This window comes from Anopheles marshallii, chromosome 3 (assembly GCF_943734725.1).
Source record: "Anopheles marshallii chromosome 3, idAnoMarsDA_429_01, whole genome shotgun sequence".
Lineage (NCBI taxonomy): Eukaryota > Metazoa > Arthropoda > Insecta > Diptera > Culicidae > Anopheles > Anopheles marshallii.
The window spans coordinates 28,465,200-28,482,916 of record NC_071327.1 but is presented as its reverse complement, the minus strand read 5'-3'; the positions used below and the strand labels follow the sequence as shown (position 1 = coordinate 28,482,916).

General features: G+C 45.1%; 5 protein-coding genes across 5 annotated transcripts; 3 read left to right on the top strand and 2 right to left on the bottom strand.

The window, feature by feature from the left end:
- Nucleotides 1-351: 351 nt before the first annotated feature.
- On the top strand, nt 352-2,772 carry LOC128712446 (glutamate receptor ionotropic, kainate 5-like). The gene is made up of 6 exons (XM_053807339.1): nt 352-444; nt 513-1,193; nt 1,260-1,386; nt 1,465-1,573; nt 1,635-2,442; nt 2,521-2,772. The coding sequence occupies exons 1-6, from the start codon at nt 352-354 to the stop codon at nt 2,770-2,772; spliced, it is 2,070 nt and encodes a 689-aa protein (XP_053663314.1).
- Nucleotides 2,773-3,193: 421 nt separating this feature from the next.
- Nucleotides 3,194-5,162, bottom strand: LOC128715505 (pre-mRNA-splicing factor CWC25 homolog). The gene is made up of 3 exons (XM_053810410.1): nt 5,145-5,162; nt 4,180-5,071; nt 3,194-3,969 (listed from the first exon to the last, which is right to left on the bottom strand). Exons 1-3 carry the CDS (start codon nt 5,160-5,162, stop codon nt 3,194-3,196), a joined length of 1,686 nt encoding a protein of 561 aa, XP_053666385.1.
- A 613-nt stretch (nt 5,163-5,775) lies between these two features.
- On the top strand, nt 5,776-6,458 carry LOC128715506 (translocon-associated protein subunit gamma). Its single transcript, XM_053810411.1, has 2 exons — nt 5,776-5,911; nt 6,003-6,458. Exons 1-2 carry the CDS (start codon nt 5,776-5,778, stop codon nt 6,422-6,424), a joined length of 558 nt encoding a protein of 185 aa, XP_053666386.1. The 3' UTR covers nt 6,425-6,458.
- Nucleotides 6,459-7,228: 770 nt separating this feature from the next.
- LOC128715507 (REPTOR-binding partner) lies at nt 7,229-10,472 on the top strand. The gene is made up of 3 exons (XM_053810413.1): nt 7,229-7,276; nt 10,041-10,122; nt 10,258-10,472. The coding sequence occupies exons 1-3, from the start codon at nt 7,229-7,231 to the stop codon at nt 10,470-10,472; spliced, it is 345 nt and encodes a 114-aa protein (XP_053666388.1).
- A 2,928-nt stretch (nt 10,473-13,400) lies between these two features.
- On the bottom strand, nt 13,401-16,145 carry LOC128711000 (bromodomain-containing protein 4-like). The gene is made up of 2 exons (XM_053805867.1): nt 16,134-16,145; nt 13,401-15,356 (listed from the first exon to the last, which is right to left on the bottom strand). Exons 1-2 carry the CDS (start codon nt 16,143-16,145, stop codon nt 13,401-13,403), a joined length of 1,968 nt encoding a protein of 655 aa, XP_053661842.1.
- Between the last annotated feature and the right edge of the window lie 1,572 nt (nt 16,146-17,717).

Below are 17,717 nucleotides of genomic sequence, written 5' to 3'. Positions count from 1 at the left end.
AGTTACATGAAGAGCCAAACGATGTAATTTTTGTTCTGGAAACTAAAACAAAATCTTACACTGATATTCGAAATACTCTAAAAATACTTGCAACTATTAAACGCAACATGAGAAATCCATCATGAAGACAACAAATATTGAACAAAAAACGAATCCCAGCTTTCGTTTGGGTTGATAAGCAGATAAACTTCAGGCAACAGAAACGATAGTTCCAATTTAACACTGTCCTTTCTATATATTGGCTATCTGCCTGATCCCCAACGATAACCCACTTTATACGAAACTGCCCGGTTGTGTAACCGGAGATCGCTTATTATACACAATTGATTAAACAAACATTGGTCCATAAACATGCATCCTCATGAGCAAATATCGTACGGGAGGCATTCTGCGCTTAGAGTTTACGTAACACTCGAGGACAACATTATGACTTTTGAATCGGTGGTAAATTGTTAATCTTCCGTACCAAGATTGTGTATCCAGCGTGTGGTATAAAGGTAACCAACCCAAAGTGGAACTTCAAAACTTCTTCAGCGGTAGTCGCCATGGAATCTGCAGTTAATTCTCTACAATTCAACAGTGCATTGGAACTGTTTCTGCAAACGGTGGTATTAACACATCTTTCTGTCCACTATAGTGTGTGTGTGATACGTGCAATTCAGGAAGACATCCGACTGCAGTTCCCAAGGGCCACCGTTACACTCGCACTGGAAGAATTCAATACCTCGCGAAGCTTTGAAGAGCTGCTAGTGAGCTCCATTAATGCGGGATGCGAAGGATTTCTGGTCATGGAGGATGCCCTGTTTCCGTTTCTGGATAGCTTTCGTTCCGCTCACGAAGCTGCATACTTCCGTGCTTCGAACAAACGTATCATAGTCGTTACACGCCTTGGTGAATCGGAAAGGAAACGATTACTACAGCACGATTCCATGGAAGTTACACCGAATATCTTGTTAGTGACTCCAAATGTATCTGCCGGAACCGTTGAGCTGTATACGACCCAGCTGTCCCCTGCAGAGCCGAGAGGAGTATCAGCCAACTTGACGCTAATTGATCAAATATCTGTAAAGATTGGGCAGGGAGTGCTGCCGGATTCCGTGAGAATATTTCCCGACAAGTTGAGTAACATGCAAGGGAGGCGTGTCCGATTGTCCACCTTACCGTATCCACCATGTGCCGTTGCGAATGAAGTGGTAATATTTCGACATTTAACTCGGGGTATCCAATGTCCGTTTTTAATTCCTAAACTTCTAATGCAGCCCTTGGGACAAGGAAATGCTCGCAGTATCGGTCCAGCAAACTACTCGTTACAGGCGGACGGAACGGAAATATTGATGATTCTGGAGCTCTGTCGTCGTCACAATTGTACGTTGGAGATCGAACTGGGTAAGTTCACGGAGATTGGTAATTGTTCAGCAATTTGTTACAAGGGTACTCTTCTTTACTTGGACCACGAAAAAACAGTTGCGAATTCCGAATGGGGTCAGGTGTATCCGAATGGTTCATCTGATGGTTTAATTGGATCGTTGATAGATCGACGATCCGATGTTGCTGTGGCAGCAATCTATCGTTGGTAAGAATGTTTTTCGGGATTATTCGAAAGAAGATGTGCCTCTACAGCGTTACAATTACAGGTACAACTGGTATAAATACGTGACGATGTCTGCGTACACCGGCAGATCGGGAATATCCTGCCTGGTTCCACGGCCACGACTCTTACCATTTTGGCAGACTCCCTTTCTATCCTTCCCGGCGAATCTTTGGCTAATGGTTTGTGTGTCTTTCTGTGTGGGAACGACGGCAGTTTTCATAACCGAACGTGCCCGGCAATACGTGCGTCCTCCATGTGGAACGTCCTCTGCCGAACGATATCAACTACCTGATGCCATCTTCTTCATGCTCAGCCTGTACGTGGAACAGTCCGTTCCATTGCCGAATGATATGATGGCGGGTACGATTCTCTTGTCCTTTCTGCTCTTTGGAGGTTTTATGGTCGGTAACAGCTACGCCGGTGCTCTCGCAAGCGTGATGACTATACCGCGGTACGAAAAGTCCATTGACACCCGTGCCGACTTTGCAGCGAGTGCTATGAAATGGTCCGGTCCGACGGTTGCGTGGATGAATTCCTTGCTAATGGCGGAACAGCCGGAGCTCGTTGCGATTAGGAACAGGTACGAGGTCCACGACGATACTACGCTGGCCCGGTTTTCTCACACACGGCGCGATATGGGCTATGTGCATGAGCGGCTCCAGTATGGAAGCTACGCCCTCGAGTCCTTCATCGATATCAATGCCACTCGACTGTTGCAGCCACTGAAAGAAGACGTGTTTTGGGAACAGATCATAACGGCGTGCAGCAAAACTTGGCCATTAATGGGCTTTTATGATGACTTAATATTGCGTGTGCAGCAAAATGGCATTTTACGATATTGGGAGCTGGGGGTAAGGTTTGCGAAGGAGCATTTGAGGGGTTTTGCATAACTAATAGCTTCTTCTTCTTCACATTTGGAAATTCTGCAGAGCGTCATCCGGAATATGGGACTGGAAATTCAACGCAATCTAGCGGATGCCCGCGTACACGATGCTGATCATGAGCCGGTTAAGCTATTGATAGCACATTTTCTCGGGGTATTTTTCATCCTTTTTGTGGGACTAACACTAGCAACTGTAACTTTCATTGTTGAGCTTGTGGTTTCTCGTACTAATGCGGGTATTGCGGGACAGCCTAGCGTACCAATTGGGACAATTAGCGTACCTAGCGGGACCAATTGAAGCCTAGCGTAGGCCCGAATGACAAAACTTATGCACGAAAAAGTAATAATGTTTATCTAGACATTATTTTTTAGAGGGTATCTAAAAACAATTGTGCTACAAATACTAGCAATTACTCGATTCTCACTTTGCTTCAAAGAGATCCGAAATAGTTGATAAAGGTGATCTAGAAATGAAGCACTAACCCATTCTTTCAATGTAGATTGACTGATCTTTCAAATCATTTTGGATAAAACTATATTTTCTATCCTCGTTCCATCAATTGGTTTGCTATGAAGTTAAACAATCTATTTTCCTGTTCGCATGCAATGAACGGTTCAAACGCGGATCTTTTCTTAAATATGCAATGTATTTCTTATTTCATAATACAAAGTACGATTTTTTACCGATTACCGATGTACCGATTTTGTACTATTATGAATTATCGCTTCACAAAATTTCTGTCCATGGCACCATTCGACCGTTGAATGTTGTTGCGATTCGATCGGATGCGCGATTCGACCGTTTCACTGGCTGCCGCACGCTTGAGTTGCTTGGTCAGGAACTCTTTATCATACTCCCGGCATGCCGTCGCAGACTCCTCCCGATGATCTTCCGACTCGTACCGCTTCACGTTTGATTCCCGTTCCTTTTCACGCCATTGTGCGTTGCTCATCATGGCTAGACGCTTCTCCTCTAGCTCCTTCTCACTAAGCGGTCGTTTCGTTTCCTTTGGTTTGGTCCAGGTTGGTTTCTGCTTCGATTGTTCTGCTTTTATTTCTTCCCGCTTGTACAGTCGGACTTCTGGACGCGACGATGAGGTATCTAGCTTTTCGCCGGAAGCGGTTACGAGTCCAAAGTTTCGTATCTTTTTTATTCGTCTTTCATCGTCTGAATCGCCAGTGAACGGTCGTGATTGTGTAGGTTGTTCCGTTGCGTCAGAATCTGACGATGATGAGCTGGCAGAAGGTGTCCTTCGGGATTTTGTTGCAGGTTTCTGTTTTACTGGAGTACAACTTCTTCGACGCGGACTTCGGGAACGAGATCGACGCTTTGTGTCCTTCGGCCTTTTTCTGTGCGTTGAGGTCGATCGTGAACGGGATCGACGTTTAATATCCTTTTGGGATTTCTTTTCCGCTGATACCGACCGGGAACGACGACTGTGTTTGTCTTTCGTCGGGTATATCTTGCGCTCTGGGGATCGATTGTTGGATCGGCCTGGTGGTGACTTATTCCTATATCTTTCTCTACTCCTGTCCCTTCTTAAATTATTGCGCCTTCGATCTGTTTCTTCAGAAGAATCTCTTCTGCTTTGCCTCACATCTCGAGGGCGATCGCTCTTTATATTTCTTGCTTTGTCTCTGCTCGATTCATCACGGTTGTCACGTTTGCCACGTTCTTCACGCCTTTCGTAACGATTATCGCTACGCTTTCGCGATTCTCTTCTATTCGCATCTGAAGAACTGGAACTTTCACTTCGACCGCGTCGTTGTTTTTTCTTCTTCGTACCACTGCTGCCCATCACATCCAGCCCTTGGGATAGTTTTGCATACTTCATGCTGAGCAATTTGTCAATGCTAACACCGTCTTGGTGTTCTCCTGCCACTTTTTTATATTTCTCCGCCAACAGCTTATCCAAATCGGCGCTTCCGTCGCTATCGCTTCCAGATCCGCTGCTATCGCTGTGCTTTTTACTCTTTTTCTTCTTCTTTTGGCTTTTCTTGCTTTTCTTAGCCTTTTTATCCTTCTTTTTGACTTTCTTTTCCTCCGAATTCTTTAAACTTTGGTCGCCTTTTAGCAATCGGTGCAGTTCCTTTAGTTTAACCGGATTCTGAAGAATCTTCTGCCGGGATTCCATCTCCTTTTGCTTGATCATCATCAACGGATCCTCCATGAGCTTTCGTGCAAGATCTACCTGATCGTTACTAAGCACATCCTTGTGCTGTCGGATGGAAAACGGTATACACTCATGCTCGACGTGATTTTTCGGCTGTGCAACACCGAACGTGGAATTGGACGCTTTTTCCTGTGCATCCAGCTCTTCGAACGTTTTGTCGATGGTGCGCCCGAGCAGATACTCTTCTCGATTGACCAACTGTGACGGGCCACGGTACATCCACTCGAGCTTCTTATCACTGTCATCGGTTGGAAGGATGCCTGATTTTTGTCCGATACTTTTCAGCTCTTCCCGATTCCGTTCTTCGTCTATTTCGCGGCGCAATTCGTTCAGCCGACGCTTTTCGGCTGCTTCTTGCTGTTCTGCCTTCCAAACGCGCTCCTGGTTTTTCATCGTGTTCGGGTGCCATGACTTTTTCGTATTCTGATGATTGGATTGGATACCATAATACAGTTAGAAAGATATTTGTGAAATGCAGACATTATGCTTCACTTACCAGATCGCCACCACCCATTTTGAATAACTTTTCGTACAATATTTAATCGATGTGCAAATGCGCGTTCCCGGGCTATTCCGAGCAATACGGATTGTTTTGTTTTCATACCGCTTGACGGCAGCCCTGCTTGCTTGACATTTGGTTTGGGACATTATAATAACCAAGGTCACTAGAAACACCCCACCAGACGGTGATAAATATTGTGTGTATTTTATAGAAGGCATGGTCCTTAATTTTTATTTTTCTATTGCATGTTATGATTTCTTCAACATTTTGCATTCATCAATCACTATTATTTTCTCATTTAGTATTTTAAAAATAATTTAGTAATTATTTATTTGAGGCTTGCGTGCACCTGGCAACCCTGCGCTAACTGTCAAATTTGGGACACCAAAATGACAGTTACGATTCCACATCGCCAAGAAAGTTGACACGTTTCGTTACGTTTACGTTTTTTTTGGTCCTGTTTCTTCGCGTAGCGGTCCATCGACGCAGCTTTTCGATTGTGGGCATTCGTTGCGGCTTCATTGATTCCATAGAAATTTCGGTACGCACCGTGAATAGATCACCTTGTATCGAGTGCAGTAAATAGTGTCGGTTTCGCGTAGAATCGTTCAAGTTTAATTAAAAAATGGTTGAGGATACGAAAGATCTAGGTTTCACCAAGGAGGAGGAACTGCTGCTGCAGGATTTTAGCCGGAATGTGAGCACCAAATCGAACGTGCTGTTTTATGGCAGTGCATTCATCGTTTCGGCGGTGCCTATCTGTAAGTGGAACCGGAATCGCTGCTTTCTCGCTTGGGGAAACGTAACTCTCATTGATGTTTTGCTGATTTTCGCATTCTATCACACTTACAGGGCTGTTCTGGAGGGTGCATCAGATGGAACTGCTACCGTCGGTAGTGTTCTTCGTGATAGTCACCGCACTGTGCACGTACCTGTTGGCTATGGCTTACCGTAACACGAAGTTCACGATGAAGCACAAGATTGCGATCAAGCGCGAGGATGCGGTAGCCCGCGAGATGACCGCACAGCTGGCCGACGACAAGAAGATGAGCCGCAAGGAGAAGGATGAACGTGTGCTGTGGAAGAAGATCGACGTAGCGGAATACGAGGCGACCACTTTCTCGATCTTCTACAACAACGCTCTCTTCCTGGCCGTGGTCATTTTCGCCAGCTTCTACCTGCTGCGATCGTTCACACCGACCTTCAACTACATCTTCTCCATGGTCGGTGCCGGTGGACTGTTGGCCCTGCTGTCGACTGGAAAATCGACGTAAATAGGATCGTAACAGCGCCGTAGGGATTCTGCACGCACATCATACAGTTTCCTGGCTAGCATCAGCGAATCCATCCTATGCTAGTGGACGAACAGGCGCAATCAATTCTCCCTGTTTATTTTCCCAACAGCAACAACAATAAGACTCAGATAAATAATTTAAACTGCGAGTGTGCCCGTTTTGGTGCACGCATTTTCGCACTGTTACGAACTGAGACATTCATTCACTGCTACACTGTACGTCGTATGGACGCCGTTCGACTAAACAAAAATCATTCGAAGCATCGCTCAGTAAAGGTTAAGTTACTAAAAGTAGCTGCAAAGTTATGGCATCAATTTCTCGAAGGAAACAAGTAACATCCGAACAAAAGTATTTAACGTCGAAAACGTGTCAATTCGATCATCGACTCTGTATCACTTTCGACGAACGATGCCGAATCGTTTAATCGATTAACGCGCAGCCGAAGTCGCACTGAACTCACGCACACTTTGACACGCGTGACGTCATGGGACGTTTTCAAAACAAAAGCACACACTTCACAACATTACGCAGAAGGACAACAACGTGAAAAAAACGCGAGCTTCCAAAGGCCAGTGAATTTTGAGAAGATTCTCCATCCAAAATTGGTGCACCCTTCAGCAGAAAGTGTAACGAAACAATCCGACAATCTGTTTTGGTGGATGTAAACGGTTTGGTACAGTGAAAGTGGAATATTTTTAGCGAATTTTGTTTGCGTGTTTACATTCTCGGCGAGCGAAGAAATCACTATCAATTTGTCGAGCACTTGAAATTGAGCTCAACAGTATGGACTACGAGGAGTTGGCGACGATGGTGGAGGAGCAAAATCAATCGGTAAGCCCCAAATGTGATGCCATTAATGCTGTTTAAACGTGCCCAAGGTGTAGTGTAAATTGTGTTTGGCCAGCAGACGGAAATGACGATAAAAACAAAGATGGCGACTGCTAATAGCAGCGCGTGAGGTTGTTTGTTTTGATTTGGGCTTAACGTGGGACCTTGAGTTTTTAATTGCTTTTCTCCGCAATTTTAATGGTAGATGGTTGTGCAGTGTTGTGAAAATGGTTTAGGTTTTTGGTTGAGGCATTCAATGTTGTAGCATATACGGTATATAGTACATGGTTTTAGTCTATTTTTGATACGCTTCCGCAATAACAATACCACAGGTTCGTTTTGCTACCCCTTCGCGTGGCTATGACGTCATAGATCAGTTGACGAAATGGTGCTTGGCTCTCTATCTCTTTCTCTCTTCCTTTGTTGGAACAAGCAGGCGCAGAAAAATAGAAGGTAGGGTATGAAGCCACCCTTAAGAAGGGTTCGATGACCAGCTTAGTGCAAGTATTCTAACTAAGGGTGGAATATTTAGCTACGACGCCATTTATCGAGCGTCTTTTGGGCTTGGAGTGCTTAGATGATTTGGTTTTGATCTCGATAGAAGGAACCACAGTTTGGTTTGCGAATGCTTCTTAAATACATAATTTGATTTGGAAACTTCATTACACGTTATTTACACGTTTTAAGGGAAACGGTAATTCCGCATTATGAACTCTCATAATATCAGGTGTACGGCTTATTATGTCCATTGCTGTACCATTCATCTGATACTTTAATTAAAACAGATGCAAACAAAGCATCTTTTAAAATGGTACCTTGCACAAATAGTTGCTCACCCCTGGATTTGGCTACGCAATCAAAACCTTCTCATTCTCTCTTGGCCACACCGATTTCCAATGCGTAATACATCCTGCACAATGCTCTGCTCCCTTCCGAAATAGCCCTTTCCTCGTTCTTGCTCTCTTTCTTTATCTCTCCACCTGTCCCTCTCCCTTTCTCTCTTTCTCTCTCTCTGTTCATCGTAAATGTTTTTGTTGAGAGCGCAAAAAGGCTGCAATTCTAAACGCAAATTACGTCGTTGGCCTTAACCGAGAGAAAACCGATTTCGCTTGTCGCGGGCGGGTTGTGGGAGGAGGGGGAGGGAATGCAGGGTGGACAGTTTACCGCCGATTCGCAACTTGAATGGCGCAGCATCGTCGTTCTGTTGCCGTTGGTCCGCTTCGTGGGGAGGGTCGTTCTTTGGGGTTCCGTGTAGTGTGTTCCGCGCGCTTCAAACACCCGTGTTGGGTTGGAAACGCTCCTGCTGTGTGCGTGTGTGGCTAGTGTGTCCGTACTGGATAAAACCGGGATCATCCAGGACCTCAGATAGCAGCAAACCTCCGAGAGATCCTCGTGCAGTGAGCCGCAATTTTGAAACCGATTGATCGAGGAAAAGGATCGTCTCCCCTCAAAACGCACGATCGTGTTCCGGCTTCGGGGAAACCATCGGGAATCGGAACCAAAAACTCATAGGTTTTAGTCTGCCGGCACCCTGCATCTGTTCACAGAACTCCAGTGTCCTTTCTCCGTATTTTCGTTGGAATTTTTGTTTTCCCATCCGGCAACAACTAAACTAAACACAGGTAACTTTGTTCGCGGGTCTCCACCGGAGAGCCTGCACGTGGAGGGCCTTTTTTGCGTCGTGACTGCTTTTTTTTTGCGTATTCATAACCAGAATATCTGCACATAGAAGATAGTTTCTACCAGACGGGGGGAAATTTTCTCCATTTTGCTCTCACCCGGCTATCCTTTAATGATCTTTCTCTCCGAATCCGTGTACATAACCCGCGCATATATGCCGAACGGCCTCCCTCATACCCCCGGACCCTTCGTCCCATCGGTTGAGAGGTAGTGCTGTTGCGTCTTGTTGAATTACGTCGCAAAACGTCATGTAATGTGGCTACCGGTAAAAATTTCATAAAAGTGGTACAAAATAACTTAACTTATGCCTCTCCATCTTAAATACCTTGAGTAAAGAGAGCACATACATTCATAACGCAGAATAGAAGGATAAAGAAAACCGGTATACGGTTGGAGTTGAGGATTGGGTCTATTGTGGGGAAATGGATACAGGATGGGTGGCAGCTAGAATCATCACTGATGCGTAATAAATCGTCACCGTCGGGAGCTGCTGCGTCTCGGTTGGTCAAACTCTGCAGAAAACCGTCAGCCGTCTCTCGTCTCTAGCGGTGCGTTAATGACGTCGCTATCGTTCACCAGCGCTCGTTGTGTTATCCGAGACCACTCTTGTGGATTGATAATACGTTTCACAGTTGGGCCACCGGGATGATTTATTAATAGTGCATTGCCAAGTGGTTGAAACCATGGGGTTGGGAACTGCAACTGGTGTTGTTGCAGGTCCGTGAAGATCGAACGGGACATTTGTTCTGTCATGCTCGCATCGTTCATGAGAGAGTTTTTTGGAAGTTAATTTAGCACTTTTTGAATTTAATTTACTTTAAGACTAATCCTAACGATTTTCTCTGGTCAAATTCTGCTTCCTAGCCAGACCAAACCATTCAGGCCTACTCATTAAATGAGGGAGAGTACATTGTTGCGTCCAATTTAGAACAAATCGTCTTATTCAACAAGTTCTCACTGGTTATACATGTCTTGAAATTGTAATTTAAAAGTATCTTCCATTCATTTTAATATATGAATGAATTAAACTGTGCTCCATATTAAATATCTGCTAATTTTTTGTTTATTTTCATCTTCTACTTCACAGGAGCGTAAGGAAAGCGGTAAACGAGGTCGCAAACCAGGTCGTAAGGTATCCACTGAGAAGATCGACATGAAGGCTAAACTCGGTAGGTATAATAAACCAGTACGCGACGGCGATCTTCAGAGAATCTTCCTTCCCTATAAGCTCCTCCAGAACAGTTCCCAAGTTCTAATGATTCTTATATTATCCTTTCCATTTCGTTGCTACCAAAACCAAGCAGAACGCAGCCGGCAAAGTGCTCGTGAGTGTCGTGCCCGTAAGAAGCTTCGCTACCAATACCTGGAGGAGCTGGTGACCGATCGCGAGAAGGCCGTGGTTGAGTTGCGCCACGAGTTGGAGAAGCTGTACAATTGGGCGATGGAAGTTGAGGCCGGCCGTTGCCCGGACGGTTTGCAGGAACTGCTCGAAGAGATGGGCGCCATGAAGCAGGAGTAAAATGACCGCAGGCTTGGTTTCGTCGAGGGTTGTGTTTATGTTTAAAAACGTAAAAACCAAGAATCGATGCTTCCTTTATGAGTAGCTTTTGGGTTTCGGAAGGAAGGCCCGCTGTTATTGTTTGCTCTCTGCTCTGTATTTATTCGGTGTTGAGTACGCGAGCAAGAGCAACATTCACGCAGCTGGCCTTATTTCCTTTGCATTTGGTTGCACATAAATATTAGTAAACAGCTTGCTTTCCTTCATGTATACTTCATGTTTTCTCCGTTACGTTTGAGTATTTCTGTTCGATGAGCATTTTGCCAAAAAAAGAAACGAGCTCCAGTGTGCGGAAGAGCGGTGATTAAGAAAAGCTACATAAAAAACGAAAAAAATAATGAAAGTAAAGCAACAAAAAAAGAAGAAGGAAGTAACCCCAATCTGAACATGACCTAAAGACACAAGTTTTACAACTACGAGTGGCAAGCCATTACCGTTTTCTCGATTTGAGGAAAGTGTAAATGAAGTAAACGACCCCGTACACAAACTTTATTCAGTTGGTGTGTATATTAATGCGTCTAGTTTTACGATAATAGTATGGTACAAAAGAAAAACCCACAAACATAGGTTTCGGATGGCCTGAATGCAGGTGATAGCAGGTCAAGATTCGCCCAAATGCTAGGTGACCCGTACATACGATACATATTAGGCAGGTTTATGGTTAAGTGCGTTTGTGTTAGATTTTACTCGGAAAAAGAAAATAAACAGCTCACAAGGAAGATGGTGTTATATTTTGTAATTTGCCAAAACTACACTAACGTTCATGTTCAAAAGGGAAGTCCAAGGGTTCGTTTAACATAAAAAAAACTCGTTCCTTTTTGCACCACTCTATGTGAAAGAGACTTATCAGCTTCGATGTGACGCATTTATGTACTGGAAACAGTGCGAAGAATGTGAATAAATGATCGTTTTGCTTAAGGACAGAGAATATGAAACAATATTTTTGTACGATATATTTGTGAATTTTAATAATAAACATAACATTTCCTCCATCATTCTATACTTTCTTTCTACATATTTAGTAACTAGCTTTTTGATGTATAAAACCAGCAAAGTAAAGTTGAAGAACAATTGCTGCTTGAGATAGAGTTTTACATAAGTTATTATTAGTTTAGTTGAGTTATTATGAGTTTACAATTTTTAAACCATACAACACATTACGATGATCTATTCGTAACGATTGAAAAAAGAAGGAAACTGGTTAGAAAATTTAAATTCTACATTAGTTTAGCTATTACTTGATAGGTGGCGCTGCGAACTTCCCTGCAGCGCACCATGTGATCGGTTTTGGAAACAGCCCAGGGAGCAATGTTCCGAAGTTGGCACGAAACAAAAGATTGGCCGTTTTTGGGCCGGATAATCGACCGGATAGCAGGACTGTCCTGCCCATCGAGGGGGTGTGAAAGGAAGGAGGAAGGAACGACGAAGAGGCCGTGCGGGTGCCTGACTCTCATTTGAGGGGTAAAAATTGTTCCCTGAAACCAAATTGCTAAATTTTAAGACGGAAAAAATCGGTAAAGCTGCTTCTTTATCGGCACAACAACATCAAGAAATCTAGGTCTGCCAATTCTGGATTTCTTTGGCTTTAATTACCCGTAACCGAATAGTCAGAGAGATGAGATTTTGAACCGATCCTGGCCGATGTGAAGATCAACCCTGCTGACATCAAAAACCAATATAATACTGGGCCTCTCCGAAGTCAGCACCAGTCATTCTACGAACAACTTCCCAAAGGTTTTCATCGCTTGTCCTTGGGATCTTATCGATATGACAGTTGAACGAAGGCTTAGTGTCTACACAGATCCCAAGATCACGGACATCAAGACAAGTCCCAATAAGACGCCCGATTCGAGACAAACTTGTCGTGGGTGTAGTCAAGGAAGTCATCGAATAGTGGGAGCACTTTTCAGGGAGAAACAATGCAACAGAAGTTACAGGAGCACCGGAACACATTTAGTATATTAAGCTATTTGTGATATGCAACCAGAAACACCCGAGAACACAGAAACAGCATGTATGATTTTTTCTCATTTTATTATGCAACAATAGCATCAATTCTACTGCTCAGCGTACAGTGTCTTCAACAGAAGGAAGAATAATATGTACAATAATACCGGTAAAAGTCCGAATGTTAAAAACATCACAAATCCTACCAGCTGACAGGCACAGTCCCATGCTTGAGGCGTACTTTACAGCATTGCCCAGCTATGTACGTGCTCTTGCCATGGCTGGTGAATCGATATACATTCTTCAACATTTGCTTCCTACTACCTAGCCATCCTTCTTAGCCTCTAGCGAAACGCATCTCCTCGAGCCGCAGGTCGAAGGCTGGTGCCGTTAGGAGATGCCTTACTTAAATTTTGGTTTCGTTAGCTTTTTCGAGCAATCCGCAAACTCGGAATTGCTTTGCGCGCGCGCGTTTGTGTGTGTATGTGCAAAGATGGACAGGATCAGGAACGTTGGGGACAAACTCAACTGAAGCGGACTGTTTCACAAAAACAGACCCCATCCGTGATCCGTTCGTACCCGGGTCAAGGTTCCCATTTGTTCCTAGCGTGGACGGCATGTTCAAAATTGGCATGTTATATGTAATGTAAAAACATAAAAAAAACAAACACTGGTTACTTTTAAAAACACGAAAGTACACAAAAAAACAACAAACAAACATTTGCAGCACGTCGGATGCATCGCACACGTTGGAAGGCTGCATAAATAAGGAATGCTCCAAATTGGTACATTTGGAAAGCATTCCGCGGTCCAGCCTGTAGGCGAGCGCATTTGAGTGCATCGTGTTGCAGAATGCGGTGCTAATGTGTTTCTTGCTTGGGTGTCAGTCTCTCAGGGGGTGGAATTGTCAGTCAGTGGGGAACAGGAGCAGGGATCCTTCCACTATCTGGCAGTTGGCAGTGAGAAGCCGGTAGGCGTCTGGTACTGGAACGGTGCTAGCTGGAGCAGCTGGAATGGTTGCGGTTGGGACTCGAGCTGGAAGCTACCGCCCGGATTGGATGGTGCTGTCAGGGCGTAGGTAGCCTGCGGTTGACCGAACCCGGTAGTATGGTGGAGACCGGATGCGGCACCAGCAGACGGGGGCGTGACCATCACTTCCTGGTGGTTCGAACCGGAACCGTAGTGATCGGACCCGCTGTGGAGTCCGTACTGGCCGTACTGGCTACCGTCCTGACCAGTCGATTGCGGTGCCGTACCGTAGTCGGCTCCTTGAGAGGATTGGCTCGGGAAGGTAGATGGACCGTACTTGGACTGTTGGCCGTAATGGATGAGCTGCTGGTTGAAGAAGCTAGTGGCATCTGGACTACCGTACTGTTGTTGCTGCTGCTGCTGCTGTAGTTGTTGCTGTTGCTGCTGTTGCTGGTGATACTGCTGGAGTTGATCCTGGTGCTGCTGTAGAAGAGCTTGCTGCTGCTGCTGCTGCTGTTGCTGCTGCTGTTGTGCTTGCGACTGATGTCCGGAATCGCCATGGTAGATGGTGGTCTGCGTGTAGTGTGCACCGTGATCAGTGCCGGTGCTCAGTGAGGAGTAGGACGCACCCATACCCGTCTGTCCCTCGCTGTTATCCTCCGTGACCGGGGCACTCGACGGCTGTTGCGATTGCTGTTCCGTCTTTTTCGACTTCTTGCCCTTGTTCTTCTTATATCCGGTCTTGGTCGTACGGCGATAGCTGTCTTCCGATCCGGCGTACTCTTCGTGCTGTTGCGACTCAAATGGATGCAGTCTCGTGTTCGAGTAGCTCGAGATGTCCTTGTCGAAAGGGAACGGGAAGGAGGCCGATTTCACCGGCACTGGGTAGGGAACCTTCTTCTCCACTGGGTAGGGCTGTGGTACGTACACCTTCACCGGATACGGGACCTTCTTTTCCACCTCGACCTTCACCGGAACGGGGACCTTCTTTTCGACCTCAACCGGTACCTTTACCTCGACCGGATAGGGAACTTTCTTCTCCACCGGGTATGGTACGGGCTTTGGGACTTCATACGGAACCTTCACCTCAACGGGCACCGGAACCTGCACCTGTTTGTACACGGGGTAAGGCTTTGGGACGTGGATCACCTTCTCGACAATCTTCTCCACCGGATAGGGTTTGTCAACGTGCACGATCTTCTCCACCGGGTACGGTACCTTCACCTCCACCGGATACGGTTTCGGTACGTGGACCGGCTTTTCGACGATCTTCTCCACCGGATAGGGCTTCGGCACATGCACGACCTTCTCAACGATCTTCTCCACCGGGTAAGGTTTCGGGACGTGCACGATCTTCTCCACCGGCACGTGGACTACCTTCTCGACGATCTTTTCCACCGGGTAGGGTTTCGGCACGTGAACAATCTTCTCCACCGGCACCTGGACGACCTTTTCCACCGGGTACGGTTCCTTCTTGACTACCGTCTTGACGTGATTGTGATGGTGATGGTGATGATGGTGCTTGATCTTGATCTTCTCCTTCACGATGTTATGTTCGCCGTAGTCGTAATGCTGGCTTTCGCCAACGGCTGCATCTGGTGCGTCCGAGGTCGTATCGATGACGCCCTTGTCCGAACGCGTCGTCAGCTCCGGTGTTTTGCGCGTCTGCGTTTCCGGGTCACCGTCCGCGCCGGTGGGCTTCTTCGACTTCTTGCCCTTGGGCTTACCGAGAAAGATGTGGATCTTCTTGCCGGTTTGGCGCTTCTCGTGCTTCTTCACCGCCTGCCACTGGCGATCTTCGGCCGGTGTTTGTTCCAGCATCGACAGCCCTCCGTCATCGTGCCCGTCGGCGTTCGGGTGCAGCTTTCTGCTTTCGAACTCCAGCGCCAGTGTTGCCGAGATGACGACAGCCACCGATGCCACCAGTATCTGGGAGTGCACAAATAAGAATTCAAATTCTATGGTTATTCTAAGTATAGGTAAAGTTAAGTTTTGTAATAATTGTCCATTCGTATGAAGTGGCACTGTACGTCAGTATAGTGACACCAGACAATCTAGAGCTTAAAGCTAGTCTTTTCGAATCCGCCGTGTCAACTGGTATGCTGCAATTCAGTCATATTAATTGTTGGGCCAAACAGTTCTATATTGGTTGACTTGGATGACTTTTCTGGTCTATTTGCCACTAAAATGAGGTGAGGTAATCTAATGTCTTTTACCAGTCGGACATAAACAACACATTATGAGAAAAGCAACGATGAGCCATTATCCATGTACTAAAGATCTTCATGTTCTCTTATGTTTCTTCAGTTCGCGCTGTATGCAGATCAATTCAGTTATCCAAATCTGTAAGTCATGCTGGATTCACTTATTACAATAGAACATCTCTGAGTTTTAGTAGATCCGTGAGTCACAATATCACAAATAAATTATCCTTTTCACGAGTTCATTTGATAAGTCACTTTGTGTGGTTCTTTTTAAACAGTTTATTCATTGTCATACGTAGATCAGCTTAAGATCACTGAAGCAGATATTCACGTCATATTCAACACTGAATTCCATACACGAAACACACTATTCAGTTCTTGATTATTAGAATATCAGTAGATAATTTTCATTTTCACTACACAATCTGGTAAATTCACCAACAAGCCTCGTGAGGCTCACCAAATTTAGCTTCAAACAAGGCACCAAGCGCAGTATCCTTACCGTAAACTTCATTTCGATACACTTATGGATGGACGGAGAGTACAAAGTTTACTGGTTGAATGTTCGACCAGCGCAAGCCTATTTATATATTAATTAACCAACCCAACCGTATCCGCAGCGGGTTTTGGCCTCCGAGGCATGGTGCTCGGGGTTTTGAAGTTTGGCCTGTTCCCCACCACCCAACGCCGGGACTGTTCCAGCAACGAGTGGGGGAATCGTTTCGTTGGAAAATTTGCTGAAAAATTAGTCGAACAACCACGGGGGGAGTTCGTTTGCATTGGACGCGCGCAATCTATGTTGCGGGCCGTGTCCGGATCGTCGTGCAATGTTTTCCGGACTCGCTTTTCCATGCCATCACGCAGGAGAAGGCACGACGGTGGCGGGCAACACTAGCCCTGGTGTAAGGGAAATTGTTGTTGCCATCACGCTCTCAAGTAAAAGGCCTTCCATTTTTAGCGCCAATTAAAAGCACCAACTGCAACTAGTGCACCCGCGGTGCAGTGGAGTACTTTCGCTTTTCTTTTCCTATTTCCATCCAGCACCCACAAACACACGGCCGGTTACATGGTTTCGTGTGGATAGGGTGCAGACGGGCGACGGCGCTTTGACGCTTTGCGCCGGGGGTTCTCCCTCGCACGAAGCTACTTTCTTTTGTTTTTCGTTTGTCAGCACCTACCGACCGCGGGGGGCGAATGCTTCTTTCCGCGCGTGCAAAAGCTGTACGGCGGGGATGATGATGATGAATATGATGAGTTCGTGTGTTGTGGATGGGTGTGCAAAATCCGTTGCAAACAGGAGGAAATGCACGAAAACGATGAAACAAAAAAAGTACATTTCAAACAAGCCGGTAGCGAAGGTAAAGCAGAGGTAAAACACTGAGGCGAACAAAAGGGAAAAATAGATTGCGGCTGGCCCCACGAATGTGCGAATGGTTATGTAGATAAGGCAGATGCCTACCAGAAACATTCGGGGTGGTGAAACGTAATAGTAGCATCAGAAAGCCCTGTCGAGTGCAGAAGATTCTCACTGACTGATCGATTAAAATCCAACACAATGACCTAATTAGCAATGGACTTAGAAAATGCGAAATTTTCGTGCAACCCGGCTAAGATGTATGTGCGTATTTCGATAATAAGTATGTCAGGGGAGATAGTCAAGATAATAATTTTAATGAATAATTTCGTTAATAATTTGGCGTGAATAATTTTAAAGATTTAGTAGATTTAGTTTTAGTAAAGAAAAAGCTTTTTAAAACATTAAAGTTACAATAACTACTTTCTTACTAACTTTCTTACTTACTTACTTACTTACTTACTTACTTACTTACTTACTTACTTACTTACTTACTTACTTACTTACTTACTTACTTACTTACTTACTTACTTACTTACTTACTTACTTACTTACTTACTTACTTACTTACTTACTTTATTTCTCTTTTATGTTTTTTTCTTTTTTTATCCTGTTTTTCCTTTCAATATTTGATATATTTATAATTTTTTTCATTCACGTTGTTCTGGCCTTTACGTCCAATCATCAACGCTTTCAACTAAATAACTTTAGCTAGCATATTTATTTTACATA

Excerpts from the sequence above, each read along its gene's own strand:
- LOC128712446 (XM_053807339.1), top strand. The coding sequence starts at position 352 with ATGCATCCTCATGAGCAAATATCGTACGGGAGGCATTCTGCGCTTAGA. Across the intron at positions 445-512 it reads TTATGACTTTTGAATCGGTG|TGGAACTTCAAAACTTCTTC; the intron begins GTAAATTGTTAA and ends ACCAACCCAAAG. Across the intron at positions 1,387-1,464 it reads TACGTTGGAGATCGAACTGG|TTGCGAATTCCGAATGGGGT; the intron begins GTAAGTTCACGG and ends ACGAAAAAACAG.
- LOC128715505 (XM_053810410.1), bottom strand. Across the intron at positions 3,970-4,179 it reads TAGAAGAGAATCGCGAAAGC|GCCGATCCAACAATCGATCC; the intron begins GTAGCGATAATC and ends AGTCACCACCAG.
- LOC128715506 (XM_053810411.1), top strand. The coding sequence starts at position 5,776 with ATGGTTGAGGATACGAAAGATCTAGGTTTCACCAAGGAGGAGGAACTG. Across the intron at positions 5,912-6,002 it reads CGTTTCGGCGGTGCCTATCT|GGCTGTTCTGGAGGGTGCAT; the intron begins GTAAGTGGAACC and ends TCACACTTACAG.
- LOC128715507 (XM_053810413.1), top strand. The coding sequence starts at position 7,229 with ATGGACTACGAGGAGTTGGCGACGATGGTGGAGGAGCAAAATCAATCG. Across the intron at positions 7,277-10,040 it reads TGGAGGAGCAAAATCAATCG|GAGCGTAAGGAAAGCGGTAA; the intron begins GTAAGCCCCAAA and ends TCTACTTCACAG. Across the intron at positions 10,123-10,257 it reads CGACATGAAGGCTAAACTCG|AACGCAGCCGGCAAAGTGCT; the intron begins GTAGGTATAATA and ends AAAACCAAGCAG.